At 44.3% G+C, this 27,000-nt stretch overlaps 1 protein-coding gene across 14 annotated transcripts in view; it reads left to right on the top strand.

Annotated features, from left to right (window-relative positions):
* CELF4 (CUGBP Elav-like family member 4) overlaps window positions 1–27,000 on the top strand; it is a gene marked incomplete at both ends in the record, with an annotated part of 674,262 nt that overhangs the window by 575,142 nt on the left and 72,120 nt on the right. For 7 of the 14 annotated variants that reach the window (XM_082784118.1, XM_082784126.1, XM_082784119.1 and 4 more), the window contains 2 exons: window positions 20,518–20,646; window positions 25,422–25,501. In XM_082784118.1, coding sequence (XP_082640244.1) covers window positions 20,518–20,646; window positions 25,422–25,501 — 209 coding nt within the window. The remainder of the gene's footprint in view (window positions 1–20,517; window positions 20,647–25,421; window positions 25,502–27,000) is intronic. The other 7 variants (XM_082784124.1, XM_082784128.1, XM_082784121.1 and 4 more) reach the window with 1 other exon arrangement.

Raw genomic sequence — 27,000 nt, forward strand, 5'->3', positions numbered from 1 at the left:
ATAGACCCTGTTTACAAGAGGCCTCTTCAAAGTGTGGGACCCAAAAGCACTTGAGGCATTTTACTACCTGCATGTTGCCAGTCCGCAGCCTCGTAGGGATTTCACAGCTGTCACTGATGCAGGCTGAGCTCCTCATACCTGCAGAGCAACAGCATGGACAGACCTCAGGTTCTCCTGTCCCAGACTCATAAATCCATCACCACGTGACAGGAAAGATCAACAGATCTTCTCCAGCACCCCAGCTACCTACAGTGCTTTGATGCACCATCAAACTGCTCCAGACCTGTGCAAAGGGGGTCTGCACTGACGCTCCACCTTCCCACATCACTTCTCCTTGCAACAAAGTGCTGGTTGCTGCTCATCTGAGCCTCCAGACTGGCCATACTGGCTGACATTGCATCCGAATGGAAGTACCTGCAAGGGGTTAGGACAGGCAGTGTAATCTCTGTAAGGACATGACTGCCTTCTGGAGCTATGATCCCTGTCCAGTCTGTCACTACATGCAGCAGTCTGTCTGTCCAGCTGTCTATTCACATACTTACCTGTATTTTCGTTACAGTCAGCACACAAACACCTACAACTTCATGGAAAGGGCAGTGCACGTTTGTTCATTGGTGGCCATCTCATCTCATTTTGATTTGTGTAGAAGACAGGTCCCTTCTTTTCACTTGCTTTCACTTCAGATGAAGCAGCCATCACTTGTACTCTGACCTGTACTTTCCTATGACTATTTTCTGCAAAACATGTCCCCCTGATTTTTTTAAAGACACCATTTACTACAGGGAACAGTGAAATTCTTGATCTTTGCTATTCCCACTGTGGGTTTGGAGCTTGTGGGCTGGGGAGAGACGGTGTCAGGAAAATCACTCTGCCAAACCCTGGGGTTTGGGACTGAGTCGAGCTGATCTGCAATAGGGTAAGATTGCTTGTAAGGGAGGGAGGGAGAGAAGGGGGAGATGGAGATGTGAGAAACTGCGTCACTTCCACAACTGCTACTGCTCAGGAGAAAGGAGCAAAAGAAATATATATCTGCCTGCCTATTAATTTAAATCTAGACCCAGGAAGAAGTCAACGAACTGTAATTTATGAGCTGTCAAAGCCTGAAAAATTCCTTTTGACACTGTATTTTCAGTTATTACATGCTTTCCTGCAAGACGACAGCGTAATTCTGTAGGGAGCCTTCTAGTGAACAGCACAATGGCAGAGGGCAGTGGGGGCTTTCTTATTATCTTTTCTTCCCCCTTTCTTCTTCTCTCCCCACTCCTTTCAATCATCCCCCCTTCCCTACCTTGCTGCTCGCCCAAACAGCAGCAAGGAAGTAAATCAGCAGCAGCCCCATCCTGCCAGCCCCTCAGCACCTTCAAGGCAGAATCTGGGCTAGGTCCATCTCTGTGCAGGGATTGCTGAGTTCTCGCTGGATGATGGGAATGGAGATGAAACAGTGACCTCAGCTCAACCAAAGACAAGGAAAAAATACTCCCGCAGTTGCTCTGGCATTTTAAATACTGGAATTGGTTTCCCTCTGCCCATGCTAGGCACCCGCTGCTCTTACTGGTGCACCCTTCAGTTGGGTCCCTCTCACTTGCGTTAACATTGACTGACAGCTGTCAGCCACCTCAGATGCCCCGATGTAGGCAGCACTGCCTGCCTGGCTCCCTGCTCCTCCATAAAGTGAACCAGAGCCATGGGCACCTGCCTGCATCTGCCTCAAGCTCTTCTGAGGTTGCAAGGGGTTGGAGAGTGGTGGCAGCAGCACCTTTGCCAGTGTCAGTTAATGGGGGAACTCAAATGAGCACCAAATGAAGCTCGACCTGAAAATGTTTCTGCTGCCTGAATCCAACCTGGAGTTCCCCCAGCATCCTGTTTTTTTTTTTTTTTTTTTTTTTCCCTTATCACTTGGGGACAAGAGTGGGGGAAGCATTTCACAACAAATGTCATTTATCCCTGTATTTCCAAAGCTTTCTGTTTCTTACACACACAATTGCTTTTTAATTTGAGTTGCTGCTGGTGGTGGGAAGGTTGCCTTTTTTCTTTCCAGCTTTGATTTCTCACTTACAGCTCAGAAACCCCTTTTAAGGTCTATTCTCTGTGATAGGCACTTCGCCTCGTATTTAGGGAATCACACCCACACGCTGCACGCATCCATATGCAAACACACAGACGTACACACATATTTTCTAAGTGAACTAAACTCCTTCTGCTTTAATATAATTTAAGCAGCCTGTGCAGAGCTCTTTGGAGTCAGGATTATAGACTAGGGCTCTGAAAGCCCATAGAAAAATCCATCCCCAAAGGAGAAGACCATGCTTTCAGTTGGGTTGCACAGCAAAGCTATGGTCACAATTCCCAGTCTATTCCAGACTGTGCTTCTCTTTAACTTCACCATGACTCAGTTTCCCCAAACTTTAATTGGGACCAACAGTGTCACCTACTATTACTTGGGCAATATTTGAGTGAATGTGTTAGAGCAGCGTTATTACTGTGCTGTTATGACTGTGATAGCATGTTCTTTCAGAATTATACCTCAACACAACCGAGGCTTAAATTCCTCTAGATTGTGGATGGAGAGATGAAAACAGAGGGTTTTGTCCAAAACAACTCTCCGATTTAATAGCAGAAATAGAGAGAGGCTTTCTCCTGGATGTAATACCAAACCCTAGAGTGAAGGGAACATGCTGTTTTATCTTACTCTTGAGTGGGTTACTGATGGACAGACTTTGAGTGGTTTTGTTTAAATTCAGAAAACCTGCACAAAATACATCAAGACTATGTTCTCTGAGTCCTAGATTCCTCTCAGACTCAGTGCATGCTGCTACCTAAAAGAAAGATGGGTCTTTACCTGACTGAAAGACCAAGGACTGTCCTGGTTTGCATCCATACCACCCAGAGCCAGACCTTCCTCTGTCTGGCACAAAGTGGCTGCAACGGGCCAAAAATCCGTGAGGGAAAGCCAACAGTTAAACAGCAGAGCAGTCAAAGCAGGGTTCAGTGCATGCTCCCTGACTTTCTTTTGGTTAACATTACATATGCTAAATAAATGTCATCCCAACTGGGACTTGGGCTTTGTTTCTAGCTCAGAGAAATGCTCAGGGAAGCTGAATGATAAGAATCCTATTGCCTTACATTGCTTCACTGTGCAGGGAGATCTCTAAGTGCGTTCAACATAATTACTTCTGCTCCCAGGAAAAAGATTTTGAGGTGAGGAAAGGCAGAAGACTATCCTGTGTTCCCCCTTGCACGAAACACTCTTCAGAACTGTGACTTTATTTTCCTTTAGTTGCTGGTCTCCTCCAGTTCTCACACCCAGAGAAGCATTTTCATCCCAGTGTCCTACAGACGTAATAATGGCAAGGCTGTCAGCATGATAAAGAACAGGGGCCTTCTTGTGGTAGTTAAGTCACAGCTTTTACATGTCCATTCCTGCATAGCAGACACAACCGGTGAGTGAATCAGCAAACAGCAGTAACTACGAAAAGTGAGGAATAGACACAACTAAGGGCTGTGTCCAGCTTAGGTGGCAATATCCGGAGAACATTGCCAGTATTTAAGAAAATACACCATTCCTTAAATGTCGGTGTTAAAGAACTGTGTTGCAACAGAGGTGAAGGCCTGATGTTCTAACCTCCAAGAAGGAACAATTCCAAAGGCAAGGGAAGGGAGGAGAGAGGCTATGTGTCTTTGAGATCCTATCTTCCCCTTGGCAAAACCAACTGAGTGAGTTTTCTTTATCAGTAGAAACTATCATGAGCTGCAAAGGTTGGATCTGTAGAATTGGAACTTTCTCATAGTTCTTGCTGAGTACAGCATTCAAAAGGGTGGACATTAAATGGATTAAGAAGCGGGTAATGGACAAATCCCAAAATGCGGTTGTCAAAGAGAAAGCATGATACAGTGAGGGTATTTGCAGCAAGGTTCTTCTGCATGGATCAGTACCACAGATCAGATCTGATGCTAGTCAGCATTGTCATGAATGATGTGGAATTAAATATCCCAGCTGATAAAATCTGTGGATAACACAGAATGGGAAATTGTACGGACAGGACTCTGATACAGAGTTATCTGAGTCACTTAGGTCACTCTGAATGAGCTTTGGCTGGCTGAGGCGTTATGTGCGTCTTTCTGCAGAACCAAATCGAAGCTGACTCATGGAGGAATAAGGCTAAAAACCAGACCTAAAGAATGAGGGGTTGTATTTCATAAGACAGCAACCTAGAAAAGTACCTGGGCAATGACCTAGAAAAGTGGTTAGCACGGCTGAGGAAGTCAACATTAGCTCCCAGCGTGGTGGTGGGCAAAACCATCTAATGGGACCTCTTGCTGTATAAACAAGGAAACTGAAGGACAAAGATGACTTTTAGGAGGCAATGTTGGTGGGGGAGTGCACTGAGAAACTGTTCCCAGCCCAGTGTTCACCTTTCAAAAACTGTAAAATATTTTGAAAAGACCTGGATAAATGAAACAGATGCCTCAAAGTGTCAGGCTTAAAGAGTTGTGCTCGTCATTGCCTCACACAGCTCCGAGCAACTTGGATCCTTATGGAATTATCTTTTCTGGAGAAAAAAGCCTAAATGCTTAAGAGTGCTTTAATCAGCTGGAGAGACGCTGAACTTTTCTCAGAAACTTTTCTAACTTAAAGGCATTTCCAAAAACAATGAAGTGAAAAGTCAGAAGCAGGCTCTTCTTACAAGAGGCTATGCATCAAAGCAGCTTATGATGCCGAGGGTTGTTCTGCATCTTGGTAGTAAGACTTGACCCCTCTCCACAATGCACATTTTAGCCACAGTACAACGTATTGAGATACCTGTGGAGTAGAAACAGAATGGCTAAGCATAGTGGTTCATCCATGGGGTCCATGGGATGGGAGGATGCTTGGGAGCATCTCTGTGGGCATCTGCCATATGCAGTGGGGAAGACTAGGTCACTGAAAGGCCCTTTTGATGATAGACCTGTGAATCTCTGATTATCCTGGGATTAAGGGGAGGGGTGGGAGGAAGATGAGGTTGTTGCTCCTAATATTTTTCCCTTGCCATGCCCGTCTTTTGCTTCCTGACTGACGCTGCAGATCACTGGAGAGGGTCTTTAGCATAGGGAGCGTGCAGAGACCATGCGCTGGGTCCCCGTGCCAATGTTATCGCTCGCTGTCACATTTCGAAAGAGGAAGCAAGCCTGTGCCACGCATGCAGAGAACAAAGCCCTTGCAGAGCCGAGTGAAAGTTACAACTTGTCAGCACGTCTCTCAGCCTGCCGAGGGCCAAACATGAAACACAAAAAGGCCTGAAATGAGGGAAAAAGGGGGAAATAATAGCACAGCAAGCTCTCAAGCTCAGAAAAGGCTTGCTATAAAACAGCACCTTCGCTCTCTGTCTCTCTCTGTGTCTCTGAGTCCTTGCTACTGATGAAGGGAAGAGATGACTCCCCTTAGCACAGTTACAGTACGATTGCAGTAATAGGGACTGGAGCCAGGTTCAGATCTGGCTTGCACAGCTTTTCTTTCTCCAGACCCCCAAAAAAGCATTGTTAGCCAAAAAGCATTATTAGTGATCATGAAACTGGAGGTGGAAAGAGCCTACTGAGGGTTATATCTTCCCACGTGGACAGTGAAGCTCCAGTAGCTGGAAACTGGCATTTTTGAGACTCAGATTTTGCCCTGAATCTGGGAATTAATTTCTTCAGGTACTGCCCTTAGGCAGGAGTGGGATAATGGGCTTTTATATTTGCTAATCTGGCCATAGCAGTTTTGGTGGGGAAAGTAATTCTATCATTGCATGATATATGTCTGTATTGTTGATTTACACCTGCTAAAGACCTTGTTTCACAAAGCTTTGTAGGTTTATGCTTACTGATCATTTGTTCCAGAGGAATGGTTTTCTGTTGCAAGTACTTTCAGCATGGACAATTTCCATGGCATGAGAAAGACAGTAGTACTGTCAGCACTGGGCAGGGGGCAAGACAGAACACCTCCCTCAGTTCCCTGCTGTACAGAGATGAATCTTACTTAAACTGAATGGAGAAAATTGACTGAAAACAGGAGACCAACATCTCTGCTTCATATGGACTCACTCCTATATTGCCAGTTGTTGTTAATATAACTGGTGGTAGTAGAAGCATCCTTCAGGCTCTCTGGTCTAATTAAAATTAGATGAAACACAGCACTGACAACAGAAAATTACTTAACAAATATTTATCTTGTTCCCATCATAGCATTGTTTGGCAATCTACTCCTGATACACAAACTTGTAGGATATTGAGTTCCTTCCTGTAAGACTCCCCTTCTGCGTAGACTAAGAGATGCCTCTCGCAGTTATTGTATGGAAGTACAAGGTCTCTGGTCCCCATCTCTTGCCTCTAGTGCTCCTCCATGAGTTCAATGTTATGGAGTCTCAGGTATGAGTGTGGGAACGAAACATGTAGAATCAAGTTGTGGCTTAAGGCCAAGATTTTATCCAGCTCCTGGATAAGTAAGGAGACTAGTGCATAAAGCCTGAAAGAAACCAGAGGACAATAATGCTCCTTCAGAGAGTGCAGGACCATCCAACAGTACTATCTATACCGAAGTCAGTCAGTAAGAGTTAGTAGGTCATGTTGGGCTGAGCTGTGAAGGACTTTAAAAGAAGAGACTCACTAATGGGACAGACAAAGCAGGGTTTGGCCCTGAACAATCCCATCTCCCAGCATGCCTGGGAAGAAAAGGGTGAAGAAAATCTCTGCTGGTGCAAGCTATCATACACATCCACTACAGTCAGTGTAAATTTGTTGTGAGTTCAAAGGACAGCAGCCCAAGCTCAGAGTCATGGGACTGTCCCCACAGGCATGTCAGACAAAGATTGACTAAACCTTGCGTGGCCCCAGTCATCACTTAGGCCCACAAAACCACCACCAGTGGCATCATTGCAGCCCACCAGTCCTGCAACCTCTGTGCACCCAGAGTGGCTATATGAGCAGAGGTCCAATGTCTTCTCCTGGCCAAACCCACCCTTGAAACCCAGTTGCAAACAGAGCTACCAGCAAGACCAGAGCCTGAAGTAAACTGCCTCTGCAGCAGGAGGCTGTTTATGAACTATTCTTTACTGCTGGCATAGCACCGGGCTCGTTTTCACCTTTCTTAAAGGTTAACCTCATTTCCCTCTATTAGTTGGTTTTAGCGAATGCCATTCGGCGCAGCAGTTAAAGAGCTCTGTCAGCGGATGGAAATGACAGTGGCATTTAGAGCCAGTCAGAGTTGAAAGTTGGGGGGGTGCAAGGGGAGGGTGGAAGAAATAATCTTCAATAAAACGTTTGCAGGGGGATGTTAAGTGACATGAAAGGAATCTCACTTTCCCCAGCGAGCGATCTTTGGCTCTGTGTGCTGAGGGCTAGAATTTCCTGAGTCTGAAGTGTGCCTAAATTTAAAGAGATGAAATGCTTGGGGGGCTCCAGCCTGGGCCAGGGGGCATCCCACATCTATGGGTAACTCCTTATTGGGTCCAGCAGGTCCAGGTTTGTGCTGATTGTTGATTTTGGTAAAGGAAAGTTCCTCTGTGACCATGGGTGTGTTGGTTATAAATTTTATGCCACCTTTTGTCATGGGCATTTCCATTTCTGCAATGGTATTTCAGGTGACACTATTTAGTCATAGTTTTCCTGCATTCTCTCACTGCTCACAGGCAATCACCAACTGTACAAAATTTAACAACAGCAAGTGTTGGATTTTGCACCTGGGACAGTGTAACCCTGGTTACACATACAGACTGGGGGATAAGAGGCCAGACAGCAGCCCTGCAGAAAGGGATCAGGGGGTTCTGGTTCACAGCAAGCTGAGTATAAGCCAGCAGTGTGCCCTGGCAGCTAGAAGGGCCAGCTATACCCTGGGGTGCAGGGTATAGACACAGCTGGCTGAAGGAAGGGTTTGACCCCCTGTGCTCTGCGCTCATGCAGCCTCACCTTGAGCACTGCATGCAGTTTTAGGCTCCACATTGCAAAAAGGACATAAAAATGTTAGAGAGTGTCCAAAGGAAGGCTACAAAGATGGTGTAGGGTCTGGAGGGGAAGACGTATGAGGAGCAACTGAGGTCCCTTGGTTTGTTCAGCCCTGAGCAGAGCAGGCTGAGGGGAGGCCTCATGGTGGCCTGCAGCTCCCTCACAAGGGGAGCGGAGGGGCAGGTGCTGAGCTCTGCTCTCTGGGGACAGTGACAGGACCCGAGGGAACGGCATGGAGCTGGGACAGGGGACGGTCAGGCTGGGTGTTAGGGAAAGGTTCTGCACCCAGAGGAGGTCAGGCACTGGGATAGGCTCCCCAAGGACATGGTTGTGGCACTAGGCCTGCTGGACTTCAAGGAATGCTTAGACAACGCTCTCAGATACATGGTGTGATGTTTGGGTGGTCCTGTGTGGAGCCAGGGGCTGGACTCGATGATCCTTGTGGGGGACCAACTCAGGATATTCTGTGATTCTGTGCTCTGAGCTGCTGTTTTATATGCTGTAGTCAGGAAAATCTTCCTCTTCCACTCAGAGGAAGGAAGAGTTTTGGTGAAAGGAGGCTAAGAAAAGAGGCAGAATAAGGGAAATATGTAAAGGGGAATATATAGATTCCCAAACCCTAGCACACAAAAGGTGTGACCAGCGTCATTCAGGCCCTGCTGTTCTTCTGCTCCATCATCACCACACCTCCCCTGGCACCGCTGTAATATGCCATTCTACATCAGGGAGACTTTGGGAGGTGTGATACCAACAGCAGGGGGGAAGGGGACATACTGAGCAGCATTTCAGCAAATTTAGGGTCTAATCCAAAGCCTGCAAGGCTCCATGGCACTCTTTTTCATTAACTTCAATAAGCTTCAGCTTTAACTTTGGATCCCCGATGTTTATTTCAAGCACTGGTGTAGCATCGCTTGGAATATCATGTTCTTTCGCATACACACCTTGGGGTAATGGTCTAAATGAGTATGTGGATAAGTTAGGCCAGATCCTGCCAGGCAGCATCCTGAAGCAGACCCATTCATTTCTTGGGTCATTTGTTGAGCTGGCCAAAGCATTTCAAAGGAACGGTTATCTAGCTGAACGTGAAGTTTTGTAAAAGGCAAAGTGTTCCCCTGGAACGGGTCCGTTTCAATGAGATTTTTGCCAGGGGACATTTTTTTTTTTTTGAAATTAATGCATCGAGTTCTTATTTCAGGAGGCACAAACCTGTCATTCTAACCGAATCTTTTTGATTAATTTTGTTTCAAGTCTGTATTGTATTAAACCACTAAGAACATAAGAGTTTCCGTTTGGGGTTAGACCAAAGGTTTTTCTACTCCGTTCCAGCAGTGCCCATTAGAAAGAGTAAGAACGGGGCTTTTATAAAGAGTGACCCTTCCCTTAATATCCTTCAGCTTCCAGCAGTCACGGATTTAGTGATTAAGATAGATTTTGCATCTGGATCTTCATGTTTAGTAGCAGCAAGTGGACACTCCTTGTTCCTTTGGATCTAATTTATGACTTCTGCCTTCAACAACATCCCATGGCAGAAACTCTTTCCTTTATTCATATAGTGTGCGAAAATGTACTTTCTTTTGTCTGACTGAAAACCACAGCCATTCTGCTTTATATATTTTATGTTTTGAGGTTATTAAGACAAAGCCTTTGTATTCCTCTGAGACAAAACCCTGTAACATTTCACAACTGAAGAATTTCCATTTCACAAGAACTTTGGCCTCTCCAATTCAAAGTGGAAGCACTTTTTTTGAGACATAAGTATTTCCCATAGAAAGAAAATTCCATTTTTCATCCAGTTTCAGTCATTTCATTATATCAGTGTAATCGAGGGTGACGGCAAAAAAAAATAATAATAAAAACAAACAAAGAAACAAAACACACTTCAGCATCCTAGGAAGAGCTGGAGAGAATGAATGAAAGTTTCACAGCAGCGGCTTCTTCCACCCAGCTGAGCTAGGAAGGTTACACAGACAGGTTAGGCGGATCAGTCACCCCTACCTGATCACACTGGCATTGTGTCATGCCCCAACTCTGTAGTTTAAATGCCTGTAAGGCAGGTGGCATTCATTATAGGGAAAGAGACTAATTTTCCTTTTCATTTTTATCTCCAAAATCCCCAGAGTGGGACTTCCACCTAGATAAAGCAGGACAGGCTTAAGGAAAGATATACCACCTTATTTTTAGGTGGTGTGGGTCTGTCTTTGGGGGATAAAACATCACTTTTAAGGCTTTCTTGCAGTCTGTGGGATGTCTAAAGGGTTCAATGGGTGGATCCCATTTAAGTTCAAGTCTTGCAACAGACATGCACCCCATGCCCAGCTCTGCTGCTCACATCCATAGGCAAATCCTGACAGAGTTTCAGCTCTTGCTCAGTAAAGCAGAATGAAATTAAATTTCTATTTCAAACCTTCCTATTTTTCTGCTTATAGTCACAGGCAGGACTGTCTCTTTCCATGCTTGCATACGCAGCCTGGCACACTCTACTCTGATTTTAGGTGTGGATTCCAGATACAAGCGTCAAACAAATAATACACAAAACTTCCGTGTGAAATACAGCTTCATAACTGAAGTGAGCATTAGGCCCGGAGCTGAATGATGTAGGAGAGGTGTTATTGAGACCTATGAGACATGCTGCTTGGATTCCTTTATTATTATTGTATTCTTTTGCCTCTCCTTCTTCATTTTCTTTGTTTGTAGACGAAGGGATGGAGAGGAAGGAAGCCAGCAAGTTTATAAAAGCAAGAGAGAAAGGAGTTGAGGCATTTTTGTGGAGATCTTTAATGACATTCTGTATAATTTGAAAGTGGGGAGGGAACGGGGGAGAGAAAAAGGGAATTAGCAAAAAAACTGGCAAAAGAAAAGTGGAATGTGGAGAGAAGCGTGTGGATGAATTTTAATGCAATCAGAAAGCTGTAATAATGGTAATAAAGGAATATATTCAGACGTCAAGAGAGGGAGAAGGGAACAGGACCCGCGACGCCAGAATTTAAATTAGACATAGGCGTATAATTCTCTTTTCTCCCCCCCCTCTCCCCACCTTTCTTCAAATGAAGGAAATGGAATTTTTAAGCACAGCGAAAGAGGGATTAACAATTGGCAGGTTTTCAGCCCTTTGTCTTTTGGCGAATCCCATTTAATCACCGTCTTTAATATTAAGGAGGCTGTGGCCGTGCAGGGCTGTCTCAGGCTTGGGGGAAAAGGGATGATATACAGAGGAAAAGAGATAACGCTTAGGTTCAGGCAATTGTGAGGAAGTGTTTCAATTACCTCCACTGAAGTCTTTAAAAACTGAAGTTTAATTTGATCTGAAATGTCGTCACAGCTCCTGCAAGAGAAAATATGTCCTTCCCACCCCCCTTTCTCCCATGTCTTTGCTGTTCCAACAACCCTCGCTGCTCTAGGCTTGAGTGCTATCATGGATTAATGTTGCGGCCTTCTGGGCTTCTGGAAAAGGTTTCAAAGCCCCGACAGGTCACCAGTGGGATGAGTTTAGGAACTGAAACTTATTTTCCTGACATACCAGCCTTGACACCACTGACCCTGCGGAGTTTGTCAAGAAGCTTCTAAGCTTTGGTCTGAATGAGTGTGAAAACCAAACAGCCCTTCAGGCTCAGCCTCAGCCCAGTGTTGTCACAGAGTGAAAAGGGGACCTTACACATAGGAATTAAGATGTGTTAAATTCCCCAGAATCAAAGGCTGCAAGAGTTGTATTCAAATCTGAGCTGTCTCTAAAAGATGAGTGTAAAAGCATGATGTAATTCAGCGTTTGTTTGAGGCGTCATTTGATAGTACAAGACAGTCTTCTCCTTCACCTACTTCTTCAGGAAATCCATCAAGCTGAGTGAGGGAGGCATCTGTAGATCTGCAGGAGCTGGAAGCCCAGACAATCATGGAAAATCCTGAAAAGCTTAGATACAGCACAGGTACATATATCCACACTTCCGTGCTGGGTCTCCTTAGATGCTTTTCTGCCATGAACATTCCAGTGCACCATCTCATGGCCAGGGCTATTCCCATGAAACTGCAACTGTAAGCACAGGATACTAATAGTTAGGGAAACATATGTGGGTTTTTTGTTTGTTTATTTTGTTTTTCCAATTATTGGAAGGCTGATTTGAATTCAGTTATTCTTTGTATTGTGAAGGGAAGGAAAAGAGAAACTGGTTTCTTCGGCTATACATCAAATTTAAAAATACCGAATTTTGAATCCTGAGTCTTTTCCCAAAAAAAAACACTGTCTCATGAATCATTCTCAGAAATATTCCAGTTGAGTGTTTCAGATAATGAATAAACTTGTAAGAATTATGATCTGCAAAGCACAAATCAGGCAGAGTCCTTGTGCTTTGCATGACACCAGCTCTAAGACTGCACTCACCACTAGATTTCCTAAATAAAGGCTACTAATAAAGTGAGTTGTTGCGAGTTGTTTCCCCAGCTCCATATCAAACACCATAAAACCTGTCATTTAAGATCTGCACAGGGAGTAGCATCTCTTGGCAATGGACAGTTGTGACGGCGCTGTTCAGCAAGCCAGAACTGCTGATATTTGTCTTGGGGTTATAATATTCTCAGCTGTGCAATGAGATTCTGCTGTTAGAAGAATCGCTTGGGCTACCTCTTCATGGCAGGGTTTGCTTGGCCTGTTGCCCTGGTACTGTTCATAACTTATCCTGTATCTACACAGAGGAAGCCTGAGTGTGCTTTCCTCTGAGCTACAGACCTGTAGGTGTACACTTAGATGTCACTTCTCTGCAGGTAGGCAGTGGGTACTGCCACAGGAACCAGGCCAGCAAAGCCCAGAGAGTGATCATCCTCCTAGTCTGAACTTTCTTCTCCCTCTCCTTCCATTTTTTGTCCCAGCTCCATTCTGCACATCCCTGCCCTCCCCAAACAATTTCTGGATGTGGTTCAGCAGCTGATGAGGACCAACAAGCTCTTTGAGTACCTGTGAAAATGGTCTCCCCACTCAGGAGGATAGGCCAGCAGTACAGCTGAGGGCCTTCAATATAAAGAATAGGCCCCGACACATTTAATTTAACACCATAATCCTAGATTTTGGGTTCACCTGTTGGCAGTGTGTTAAATTTCTTTCCAATTACTCATGAGGCCAACAGCAGTCACCATCTGTGTTCTCTTGGACACATGCACCTAAATTACTGTGACAATGTTTTCATAGATCATACCACTGAAGGGCTTAAAAATCTCTCCCCAGAAGACCCCTCCAAGATGCGTGTCCATTGTCCTTTGCAGACGCAGGGCTTTCCATTCAGAACTAAGCTTTGCCTTGATTTACCCACACTATGGAGCTGGGGGAAGCTTCAGCCACCTTAATGTGAGAGAGACCACCAGAGGGTTCAGACAGAGATCTCACCACCAGCTGGCCAGATGCCATTCAGTGTTATTGCCAGAACTGCTTGCATTTGTGGCTATTGGCAAACACTGAAGAACCTCAGCAACACCCAGTTATGCCTGGTGGAAACTCCCATCTATTCTTTTTACAGATGGGGAAACTGAGGCTGCCTTTTTCCCTGGGTGATTATTATATCCTACATTTCCACTGAATGTAGATACATCTGCCCTTATCCTTGGCAGAGATGTAAGTCTTTTGTAACAGTAACTACATGGTCTTCCGTCCTACTAGTGCCAGGAATAACAAATCACATTAAGGGAAAAGTGATTTTGCTTTCCATAATATCTATATCACAGCTTGAGATGGGACCCAGGAGTCTCAAATACCAGTTGAAAATGTGCAGACAGAAACTTTGGCCAAGCTCTTGCATATTCTCTTGGGTCCACTCTTCCATAACTGAATCAGGAGTGATTTCCACTCTCTCCCAAAACAAGATGCAGGGCCTGTCAGTGGAATCCAGTTAGCAGCGTGCTCGACATAAACAAAAAGAAGCAGTTTATAACACAACACATGATTAAGCTGCAGAACATCTTGCTGCAGGATGCGCTGGATGCATGGGTTCAAATCCCAGGGAATAGTTACATCGGAGAAAGACACTTTGAGAGCTGTTGTATACAAAAATACCACTTTAGACTCTGGAAGTCCCGAAACTGCAGAGCGCTGAAGTCTGGAGAATATCTGGGGAGATTAACAAAATTGCTTACCTTGTTCTCATGCTCTTTCCTAGATACCTGCAGTTGGCCATGGTCAGAGACAGCGCTCTGAGTCAGACACACCATCTCTTGTACAGCTGTTCTTCCACTTTGTGTGCAGGATCCACATCCAAGTCAAGGCCCAGAGTGCAGCCAAGCAATTAAACATGAGAAATCCTTCAAACTAAGTTTTTCAGATGTAACAGTGGAGAGTAACGCACCTGTGGGATGAAGCTTCCTTCTTTGTGCAGGAGAATTATTCTCCCACACCTGGGCTTATACTCATTTGCGCTTGTCCCCATCACACAGCTGTTCAGATTAGCTGTTATTCTCTCTAGCCCGGGTGTCTCAAAGCCTCTGTCTCCAGCAGTCGGAGACCGGCAGCTGTGCAATCATATCTGCTAACGTATGGGATATAAAGAATCTGTTAAGTAAAACCAAACCAGGGAGGGAGGAGGGGAAGAGATCAGCACAAAGAAATCACTCCTGCTAAGATGTGATTAGGGATGCCCCACAACACCCAGCTGCGAGGAACAGGTGAACTCAGCAAACATTTTAAAGCCTGCAGCAGAATTAGCCCCTTGTGGGTGTTGTTGGAGATGGGGAGGGGGAGTGAGAAAGGGGGAAATAGGCGCCCGTGCAGGTGAAAGGAGGATTTGGTTGCTATTGTTCAGAGTTAGGTAGCAGTAGTTTTTTATTGTTTCCAGTGTGGGTTGGGTTTTTGGTTGTTGTTGTTGTTGTTTTTTTTCCCCCATCCTAATTTTTGAAACACCTCCATTTTACAAGGTTCATGTATTTTCCAGCAAGGTACCACGGAGAAGATAATTAGCTAATTTACAATTAGCTACAACAGAATTCGTAATCGCTTCCCCTGTGGAAAGGGCTGTAATCATCATCACGGAGCTGTAGGACTGCTGTGAAAATGGCAGTAGGAGTGTGCAGCCCAGGCCCCAGGAAATGCCCTGCTTTTAGCCTATTGATCCGCCTGATTAGCACGGGGTGAGGGGAGCGGCGGGGCACTCTGGCTGTTTGAGCCGGCAGCTTGGAGTTCACAGCCGGACCTCAATCCAAACTTTGACAACATTCAGGGCTTGCAGCTCACCCCTCTGCTCTGTAGCTCCTTCTTTGGATACCACGATTGTCTGACACACCCCATGTTTATAGCTCCTCTGTGGATTTGGCACATCCCCAACCCTAGTGTATGGCTGTGTGGTCCATCCCTCCCTGATGGACACCCTTAGTGCCATTGCCTCTCCCCTTTCCATCAATGGACTGATCAGGAAAGTGGGCAAGGAAGATCCACGCTGCCTCTTGCTTCCTCTGTGGTCGATGTGCCCCTCAGTCCCATGTAGTGGCATTTTGTTCTTACTCACACCTGCATGGCAAATGTCTCCAGGCTGCTCCTTTGCTCCTTCATGGTGCCAAGGAGACAAGCCCAAAGGCCTTCCCAGTGCCTGGGCCAGGGCTCTGCAGCTGGTCCCTCACTGTGTGTGCAAGCAGTGTTTGGGGAGGAGGGAAACGGCAGCAGGGACAAATAATTATTAGCTATACAAATAATGGAATTAATTAGCATCTGCTTTCTGAAACGAAGCCATGCAGCAACCTGGTCGTGATGCTTAGAAAGCCAAAGGCATTGAGTAACATTAGAGAACTGCTCTGGTGAATACCATGCTCCCACAGAAGACGTGTGTTCCCATACAGAAATACACAAATGCGAGGTTTGCTCTTGCATGGAGAGGCACACACACCATCCATCTGTGATGCCCTAGCAATGAACTCGTGATAAAATAGGGATGCTCGTAGGTTTTAGAATGAGAGGTTTGATGGTTGGAAGGGACCGTAGTGATCTTCTGGTTCACCCTCCTTATTAGCCCGGGCCACAAAGGTGGTGGATCTGTCCCTCTTTATTTCCAAGGCCTTGGATGTGATGTTCTAGATGGTAAAACCGGCTTATGCTTTCCTGATACAGGGATTCAACCTCTTTGTTTTGCATGAGGAATACGAGAACACAAGTGTATTTATATACTCTTATCTAAATGTACCCCCACGCGCACACATACATTAGCGAGAGCTATCTGGATAAACACAAACCTGTGTCATGTCTCTCTGAGAGTGACCCTAATTTTCCCCCAGTCCCTCCACAATTGCTGTGATTCTTGTTCTTGTCCTTTTGCTCCGCAGAGGGTCAAACATCCTGCATCTCATTGTCCCTTCTGTCTCTTTAATTAGTGCCCGTCCTCCCCCTTCTCCCCCCCGCTCCAGTGTCCCCCCTTCCCATCTCCTCTCGGCACTTGGTTTGCAGTGCTCTATTATTTCACCTTTCACGCATGCCATCTCCTTCGCCTGGGCCTGTCTGACACCTCTGCCTTACGCTTATCATAAAAACATAACATTTAAATACAAATAGAACAGGGAATAATTTAACCCCTATTTGCACTGGAGAAGGTGCTGAGGCTTCGTATAAACACAGCTGGGGAGATTTATAGAGAGTGTATATTTATCTGACAAGTTACATTTCTTCACCGCTGCGCCTTGCAGCCAGTTTGTCCTGATCTGAGCAAGCCCCTGTGGCTAGCAGAGTGGCCAGGAAAAGGCATAGTCTAGTTTTGGGAGAATATTGGAAATGTCACCAAGGGGACACCTCTGAAGTCTTGCGATTGCTGAAGCCTTTCTCTCCCTGCCTCTCTTCCTGGGAGGAACAGGGAGTGCTGGCTCCTCTGGTCACTGTGGTTTGTTTATGGCAAAAAGGGGCAATTAGATGAATTTAGTTTCCAATATTATGGGGGTGCCTCAGGTCGCTGATGGTGATAGTCTCTTTGGCTCTTCTGGGCAAGATTGCACAGAGGAATAACCATTCACAGTTATTTCCCTGGGCCAAATAAACGTGATGGATTTAGGTTGTTGGAAAAGACTGATAATAGGTTTAACACTAATGAAAGAAAACAAAAATGTAGGGAGAAGAGGCTTACATGAACGCCACACTGAGCCCCTAGACTGCTGCTGGAAAGGGCTGCCCTTACAGAGAGGCTAGTGAGGTTTCTTCCTCAACATGTTTTGTCTGGGACCTGGCAGAGCAGCACGCGGGGGCACTCAGGATGTGAGAGGCTCACACGAGCACATTAGGGGGATAAACTCATTAGCCAAGATTGGGAACGTGCTGAATTGGCCCAGCTGCTGCCCTTCCCCCCCTCTCTTCCCACCCTGGGCATGCGAGGGATGCTGTTAAAACGTGCTGCCGAGCACCCTGGCAGGGCTGGGACGTGAAAGGTAAACGCAGCACTTTGTTAGAAGAACCTCTCCGAGAAAAAAAAAGCGTGTTAAACTGACTCATTTTTTATCAGCCGAGTGTGTGATCGTGTAGATTTCTGAGGTGGCAGGTGTGACAAATGATTCCCCTGATGGCCCAAGGCACGGTTTTTCAGGAGGAAGAGAGGACGCTGATCAGGAGATGGGGCTGGAGGTGGTGTCCAGGCGGTGCTGGACACCTCGGGGGGTCCCTTTGGGCCACCTGCCCTGCAGCAGCTGGGCCAGCAGCTGCTGGGCAAGGTAGTCCTCGCCCTCGGCAGAGCTTTTTCATGGTGGTCTGATGGCCACCTTGTGGGCAGCTCACAAAGCACTGCTTCTCCTGCCAGCCAGCTCCGGAGATAGCCATCACCCCTCCTGGTGTCCTGCAAATACATAGAAAAGGGGAGTAAAATAAAATAAAATATAAAATTAAGCGTTTCCTAACATACCTGGTTTAAGCTTTGCATAAACTAAACCAGACAAGGCAGTTTCAGGCCAGTTCCACACTAGAGAGTTTTGCTGACAGAGGGATGTGATTTTTTTTTTTTTAATGATACATTTCTATTAGCAAAAAGCCTGGTGAAAATAGTTGCAGAGCTATAGGAGTGCTTTTGCTGAGGCAGCTTATTTCAAACAGGGAAAATTGTATAGCGTACAATATAACAGACACTTCCTCTGTGCGGGAAGTATTTACTAGACACAAACTCCCTTGGCAAAGCCCTTTGCCAGTGGTGTTCCCAGCTCACTCACACCCCTCTGCTCCCATCTTCTAGGACAGCTGTTCTCACTTCGCAGGTGGGTTTTCCTCAGGTATCTGGACAACCCTTGGAGTTTGGACTTAGCTCTTTCTCCAAGGCTTTGTCTTTCCGTATCCTAAAATACACCCCACAGCACACATTCAGCTTCAGTTGACACTTTATACCTCACCTCTGAGAGTCTCTTTTGCACATCAGCTTAGCCATCAAGTAAAGTGATTTCTGCTGGGACTTATGAAGTGTTCCCTGAAAATGGTAGTTAGGTCATGCAGAAGAGATGTTGCTAAAGCTAAATTCCCACCTGGCTCCCCATCATTTGGTTACTTGACTGAGAAATGTCATTGGTTCATCACAGGCCAAGGAAAGCCAAGGAGGTCCTTCAGGCCCTCAGGGATGTGATCTGTAGGGAGCATTTTGACTATTTAGTTCATTCTTTGCCTTTACTGGATTGAAATTACTCAAATCCTTTCTAAAAATACTGGGCAAATCACTGACAAGTATATTTGGTGGAAAAAACATCTTGTGATTATACAGGTTCCCCAATTTTGTTCCTTGAGGTTTACCATCCATTCACCCCGCTTAATCACCAATGCCATTCTACCTCCTGGATGAAGTGAGGAACAAAAGACATCCTGAAAATTAATCTTTACAATGTCCAAAGCAGCTTCTCTTGAGGTAGGGACAACATACACAGGACAAGTCAGGGCTTTGTGCATCATTAAAGCCTCAACTTTGTGTTGCCAGCAAAGACCTCAAAGAATCTCTTTGCCTAATCAATGCCAACATAAAGTAGGCATATTTCTTGCTTTAAACATATCTATCAGAAGGTTATTCCTGTTTTTTCTCTTCTATCAGAAAAGCACACATACCCTCCTCAACCTATTTTTCCTGCCATTTCAGCAGCCTAACTGAAAGCAACATAACTCCTTGTTTTTTGCGGGCAGTGCACTCTTGGTTCACGTGGATAACTCCACTGCAGGACTGAAAGCTCCTAATATCCTCAGCAGATATCAACTGCATGAAAAATTATTCTCATCCAAGGCTATAGAGTAATTTGCCAATTTGCAGGTGCATCTTGGAGAGGGGAATTTTGATCAAACACTGGTTGAAGCAGAACAGATTGTCTACACCCATGATTTCTCAGTGAACAAAAGTGACATAAATCACCCAATTAGTCAGCCAGAAAAGATATGTTGCAAAGCAATGTTTTGTTCAGCTTTAGGTTAATATGTGCATTAAAAATAAATAAATAAAAATTCAAAATATTTATTTATTTATTTACATATATTTATTCAAATTGGTTACATCTGCTCTGTAAACTGCTCTGAAAAAAAAATCTTGGTTCACCCATTTACATAGTGTTTAATGAATGATAAATAAGACATTTATGAATCATGTGCAAATGGCCTGTTTACATACAAGATGTAAACTATGTAAATTTCTCTCTCTTTTTTTTTTTTTTTCTTTCATGGAGTAATGGTAGTAGTCTCTAAATATAAACCTGATTTATAAGCATCCCTCAGAGCCTCCTGAGACCTTTCTACCAACTCAGTAGCCATTGGTTTGGTCTGTTTTCACAAATATTTTCTCAAGGTGTTTTGTTCTGGACTGAAGCTCTCCATACTTGATGTAAGTCCAAGTATAAATAGTCCTCTTCATTGAAAATACAGTTATCTGTCAGCAGACCACATCCTGCTTTGACATGAAACATCACCTTCTTGAGAAAACTCAGATATTAGCATTCATATAAGTTAATTTTATGTTTCAAGAAACAATATATGTTTCAAAAACTTTAGGTTTATTTCAAATTAACTTCATATATACTATATATATATATATATATATATATATATAAATGCATCCAAACCTGTAGGTATGTGAGTGGGTATGAACAACAAATCTCAATTTACTGGCTGTGGCTTCAGCTATATCCTGATTCAAAACAGCTTATGTTAAACATTTTTTTTCCTGCGACTTATTTAGTATTGCGAGGGCTACTAATTTATGTTGTTTTTCAGTTGGACTTTATTTATGTATGCTATCTTTATCCACATTTCACTTGGGTGGCAGTCTGAGCAATGTTGTCATTTCAGTTACTGCAAGCTGACTGCAAAAATTGATCAGAAAAAGCTGATTTGGAAGACTTCAGTGCCTAGATTTTGAGAAGCAGTTAAAACATTTTAGATATTTCTGGAGTTTGGGAGTTTTTTTCCTTCTTCTTTGAAATTGTCAAATTATTTTCAAGTACTCACTGAAAGTCAGATGTTATTAAGGTGTTTTGAGCAAGGCACCTGAAATGACTAGCAGCTTCTGAAATATGTCACCTCAATGAAATCACTGTTTCTTCTGCATGTGATACTGAGCTATCTTGGCTTTTGCATCCCCCCCGAAATATGGTAAGCATCTCTTTATTTTGTTCCAGAAGACAGAAAACTCTTCGTGGGCATGCTCAATAAGCAGCAGTCAGAAGATGACGTACGCAGGCTATTCGAGGCATTTGGCAACATTGAGGAGTGCACAATCCTTCGGGGACCCGATGGCAACAGCAAAGGTAAGACAATGGCTTATGGCACACTATGGCTTTAGCACTGAGCTAGACCCAGTCTTGGTGTATATATAATTTCCTGGCACGACAAAGTCACTAGGTGGCTGCCAGGTCAGCACCTCTTACATTAGGAAGGGTCACGTTTGCCACAGGAGGCCATTTCTTTGCTGGTTGCTGCCTTCTTTTGCATGACAACAAAGAGCTGATTGCAGCTAAAAACACCCCCTCCACAACAAGCTATGTCTGGCCACATGCAAGCTGTTGCCTATTGCTGTTTGCTTGCAGGGCAGAACCTCCCCTCTGAATGCAAAACCTTTACATTTGCTCAAGATCTGCTCTCCCCACCAGCCCTAGGAAAGTTGGGAGTTTCTTCCTCCACTGAGCAGGCTTATTCTTTCCTTAAACAAAGCTGTATTTTCTGTTTTACATCCTTACTCACCAGCTCTACCACTGCCTCTGCTTATTTCTCATCCACCAGCCCCAAGTCTTCTTCTTCTGTTGTTGGTTCTTGCATAGTTATGCACAAACCAGTGACCATTATTTCAAGGATACAGGATCTGATGTAAATATTACACTCAGTAGGTATTTGCTGCTTGAAACGTGTCAATGCCTAATTGCAAAACTAGGTGTCTTACCTCCTTCTGCCACTTTTTTGGCATCCTTCATTACCTGGATAGCACAAGGAAACCTTTTCTATAGTCCAGGTAGAAGAATGAGACTTCTCTGTTGAACATAAGGGTCGTTTTTTTTCCCCCATCACTTTCTAGACAAAGTAACTTCAATTTGAATAGGAAGCCCTCTTCTCTTGACAGTATAATGTGTCCATTAAATATTGATCTGCATATAATACATCATAAACTGTGCTGGAATGTGCAGTACCAGGGAAGACACCAGTCTTGCTGATGCAGTTCATATCTCACTGGATATTTTGACATGTGACAACATCAACCAGCATATTTTTGCAACAGGGAGGTGAAAAATCCAAATCACAGTGATACACTGGAGAAAGATACTGCTATTCTGTAAAATCACTGCTAGCCAAGAAAGACTTCACTCTGGCATTATAGGGCAGTATTTTGATGTATGTCAGCAAAGCCCAGTCTTCCTGACACAAATGGCTGAAAATAAACTGTGGGCAACTTCCTTTGATTTTATGGCTACTTTAGTTTCATGACACCCAAAGGTTTGATTCACCAAGAAGAGTTTCAACCATCATAAATGGCAGGCAGTTCAGCACTCCCTTCAGTGAACAAATCAGTAAATTGGGGAAAAGCAAAAAAAAAAAAAAAAAGTCTATCTGCCTCCACCTGGAATTGTACAGAACAAAATCTATGACAAAGGAGCTAAACAGAGTAATAATAAAGGCAATAATGTCTGAGATCTGTAGGAAACAGGTTCCAAAGGAGATCCAACCCCCAAACTTGTATTCATTCTTGCTCTCTCTTTTTTTTCTTAAACAATTTCATTATGAGTCTGAATCTGAGTGGCAGCTCCATATTGCTAACCAGTTTAATTATTAGTGTTAGCAGGCTGCAGTCTCAGGCTTGCATTTCACTGAGATGTTCAGGATCAATACTGAGCCTTGACGGAGTTAATATTACCAGCTTCCATTTGCAGGTGCTATTTACTGAGAATGTGAAGCTCCCGATTTCCACACACACAGATACATACACACACAGAGCATTCAATCCCGCAGAAAACTTAAGGGTAGTTCCCTTATCTTAGGAGACAGTCAGGCAAGCCACAACTCCCACAAACTTATTCCCAGTCTGTAATGTTTTCCATCTGCTAGAAACCAACGTGACACATGCTGCTTGTGAGCTACTTATTTTGGGTAAAACCCATAAGGCATAAATTCCACCTAAATTGAGTTTTAGGCAGATTAACTAAATGCATAGACTTCAATCCTAGCAAACCCATTACATGAAGCCTCACCAGGCATCCCTGTGATGAGTGAGCTTCCAAGATACCTCAATGAAAGCAGTGCTTGGAGGAGGTAGGTCCCAGCTTCTCAGTGAATAGCACCACAGCCCTGTCATAGCCGGAAAGGCATCTGAGCCTTTCCTGAAGCCATGCAGGCTCCATCTCCTGCATGAGTCACCCAGGGTCAAACACAACAGTTACTGGAGCATGCAACTCGGTGGCAGGAGAGCTGGGTCTAGGACGTTTCTCTGCCTTAAGGGAAGTGCAGAGTCTGTTTGTCCTGGAAGGTATGAGAGAGGAATGAGCCTGCCTGTATCTCTCTGGGTAAAGCTCACCCATGTGCATCCAGGAGTGCAGGAGTACTGAGGTGAGGAAGCCAGAGTGAGGCGGGATCCAATTTAGTAATCCAGCAGGACCCGCAGGATTGCAGCTGCCTGGACAGCCTCTTGGTGTTGATTTGTTTGTTTGTTAATTCTGCAGTTGTCTACTTCAGCAACTCAGAAAGCAAAGATTTCCCACAACACCAGAAGTCCCTCAAGAGGAGTCTTATACCCTCTGCAGTCATAACCTTAGGCTCTGACTCTGCAGTCTCCTCCATTCTTGCAGGAGAGCTGACAAGACAGTCAGAGCAGCCCTTCCAGCTCTATAATCCTGAAATAGGGAAAGAAAAAAACGTATGAGCACATGTATCTCTCTGTTCAGCACAGGTTATATATCTCTCTGTGTGTCAAAATCCCTTCAAACTCCAGAGCTGCTCCTGTCATGGGGACACTGTTGTTTTGAAGAGTGGTATGACTCGTGTCCTCGTCTCATGAGATCCTGGAGATCACCTCAATTGTAGTGACAAGGGGCAGAAAGAAGATTATGTACACATTTGGTGTTGTGTTCAGAAGCCATCCCTCTGAACACGCAAAGGCATCAAAATGTTAGGCTCTCTGCTATTGGCTTGCCACCATACACAGGTGAAAGCTGAGTTATCACTTGTCTTTCTACCTGAAATCTTATCAGAAGCAATGGAGGGATCTCATTAGCATCTCAGGTATTAAACAAGATAAACTCCTCCTGCTCTCTTCATTCCCATCTTTATCCAGCTCTATTCATCCGCCAGGTTCCTCAGCACAGGGGTAAATTCCACCTGAAGAGAGTCCTCAACATGACAGCAACACTGAAGCCAAAATTCCTGCTCTAAATACAATGGGCGACTGAAGCTGGAAAGCTTTTGTATATTTGCTAATCAGCGTCTTCTTTTTAGAGGCAGAAAGTACAAAAGAATCTCTGCAAATAATTAAACACCCTAATTCTGGATTATCTCTGATTAATGAAGAGGAAGGTGCAGTATCTCAGGAGCCTGGGAATGCTAGGCTGCGATTATGTCATAATTGATCCCTATTGTTTCCAGCTGAAGTTTATCAATCTCATTTTCTCATGACTGTCTCCTCTCAGCTCCTTATAAATTAGATCCAACTATTAGGAGCAATTGCTATGCTTTTCCTGAAACACAGTCTGAGCACAATGGTAAGGAGGAATGCAAAGTGAGGGGCTCCTAACTGCAAGCTATTTTAGTGTGTGTTCTTTTTAGAAGGGGCTACTATTGTTTTCTTTGATTCCACCTCTGCCAGCCTGTAGGGATGATTATAGGGACTTTTGCAGCTCATTCTTGTAGCTTGCAAGTGAGGTGTTTTAGCACTGCAGTTTCCACCATGCACTGTATGGATCTGTGAGGGTGTGCTGACCTTCTGAAGATGCTACAAAGGGAATAAAGGACAGCTGTCCCATTGTTAGGGCTGGCATCCCTGTCGCAGTGATCTGCGCCCCTTCAGGGAAACAACTGGGGCTTTGCAAATTGATTAAAAGCTCAAAAGTCTTTAGTAGTAATAGAAGGGGATAGAAGCCAGAACTTCTCAGATCTCTTCCAATCTGTTCCAAAAACCGCCTTAGCATATGGAAATTACTCTTCTTCTCTCTGAGTCAGTTTGCTTGTAGCTAAGAGTGTTAGCAATACTTTCCCCCATTCTAGTGGTGCATGTGACCCTTTGAAGTGTTGATCATTTCTGCACTCCAGCACATATTCATAAATGCACCTCTGTGACCTAAAACCTTATGTAAGAGCTCAGGCAGTGTGAAATTCCTCACGTGGCAGTGCAGGCCAGAGAAGCACTGCCTGCATGTCTCTGATGTCCACAGGAAAGCACCCATAGAGGCACTGGCTCTGCAAATTGTGATATGATAGTCACTGTAAAAGACTGATTCAGATCTCACTGGTAGCAAGATGGCAGTCATCACATATAGATCTGTCCCATCCTTACTTTTTTTTTATATATATATTTGGAGCCTGGACAAGCACTGAGCAGTCTGTGTAATGGAGCTGTACCAGGCAGTGATTCAAGACAGGTACCTTGTGTGTTTGGATCAAGCAGAATGCCTCTCTACAGCTGGCCTTTGGTTGCTTGTAACAAGCACATGCAGCTGTCTCTTGACTCTCACAAAACTCCTCACTGTTTCCCATAACACCAGAGGGAGGAGCCTTCAGCATTATGTCTAACACTAATAAAAGGAAAATCATCTTCACTGCATAAATTATGAAATTGCACACTACTGGCATTGGAAGCTATGGAGGTCAGAAGATAAGTGGATTCAAAAAGTACTTGCCAAGTTTGGGTCCACCAGTGCCCACTGCAGGCAGCGTAAGACTTTGTGATGCAGATATGTTTAATGGCTGGGATTTGGGAAGGAATAACTAATTTGCTATACTTCCTCCACTGGTTTCTTTATTGCCAGTTCTGAGGACAGGACACTTAGCTAGACAGACTGTCATTGGTACCCCTGCAACCCTTCTAATGTTCTTTTTCCTCTTCTAGGGTGTGCATTTGTGAAATACTCTTCACATGCGGAGGCCCAAGCAGCTATCAATGCCTTGCATGGCAGCCAGACAATGCCGGTGAGTAGCTCTGTAACATGGCACATGAAGGTCGGTCCAGGCTTTGCTGCACTGTGGCCTGATGGAGAAGGAAGGGTTATTTATCTATGCTTTGCTACTCATCTTCTGGGAAGGATGACTTAGGCATGTGGGACCTTGGGTGTGTTTAACTCATCGGAGGAAAGGCCAGGATCACACTGTCATTTCATCACACCTGCACAGAACTCCAAGGGGTGCTGTGTTCCATCACCAGCAGTTTTGATGCACTGAAAAAAAGACATGGTTCATAGAGGTTAAAAACATTGGGTCAAATTCACCACGAGCTCAAACATTTAAGTTTCAGAGGAATGAATCAAAGACAAACTGGTGTCTAAAGACTTTTGTTTTCCCTCTCCAAAGAGCGCCGCCTTCTATATGAAGGATAAAGAACTTTTTGCCAAAATTGAGCAGAAAGCAGCATGCTCACATGGTAGCACTACAAGCTAGAGACACATCACACCATGATGTGCACTATCACTGCCTTTCTGCTGCTAAAGTGCTTGCCTGGGCATAAATGTGGTCCCCTTACATCCAGCTTTCGAGAGAAAGTCAGACACTTCTGAATCTTCCAGGAAATGTTTGAGGTATCATTCTGCTTGGACTAATACAACGTTTCCAAGCTGATAGTCCAGGGAAGTGGAAATTAAAATCGAAATGTGTTTTCTATGCAAAACAATACTTGTACACCACCATGCAGACCTGGAGGAATGTAAGACATTCCATTATCAGCACAGAAAGGCAATCTGGTCCAATATGTTTTGGTTTATTATAATAGTATATTATTTTTATTACTAATTATTCACAGTGTAAATAAGGAAAGGCTAAGAAACATGCTGAAGGCTTGTAAAAGATACAGAGAATCTCAATATTCAATATTTAAGATTATAAAATCTCCCTTTCAATAAGAACCTCTGATCTCAATTCACAAGTTTATCCGAATAATTTTAAAATGGGCCTGGCAAATTGTCTCTGGGTCTGTGTAGGGATGAAAGTGGGAAGTTTGTCACAGGAAGAGGTTTCTAGTAGTAGCAAATAATCAAGATCTTGTTTTTTAGAACTCAAGATCAGACAAGTCAGATTAGAAAACGGTAAATGTTTACCGGTGAGGTTATTAAAAGGTGGGATCTCCATTTTTTGAATGATTACAATCAAGACTGGGAGACTCTTCCTAGGAGATTCCTTCTAACAGAACCACATGCTGGGCTTGATGCTGGCATCACACAGTGAAATATTGTGGACATCTTTCCTGAGCAAGGCTGAAGAGGTATTTGAATGTCTTTAAAACTTTGACCTAAAGGGATAGCATCTATAGACTGACACAAGGAATTGCAGTTCCACAAGATGTGGTACCACTAAAAGGTGTAATAAGGTCAGTTCCAGACCCGAAAAGCTTAGAAACTTGGGTGACACTGAGATGAAGACAGGGAAGAAAACAAGCAAAACACAAGGAGTGATTAAGATTTTATCTAGACCTACTATAT

The sequence above is a fragment of the Aythya marila genome, assembly GCF_965140915.1.
Source record: "Aythya marila genome assembly, chromosome: Z".
Classification (NCBI taxonomy): Eukaryota; Metazoa; Chordata; class Aves; order Anseriformes; family Anatidae; genus Aythya; species Aythya marila.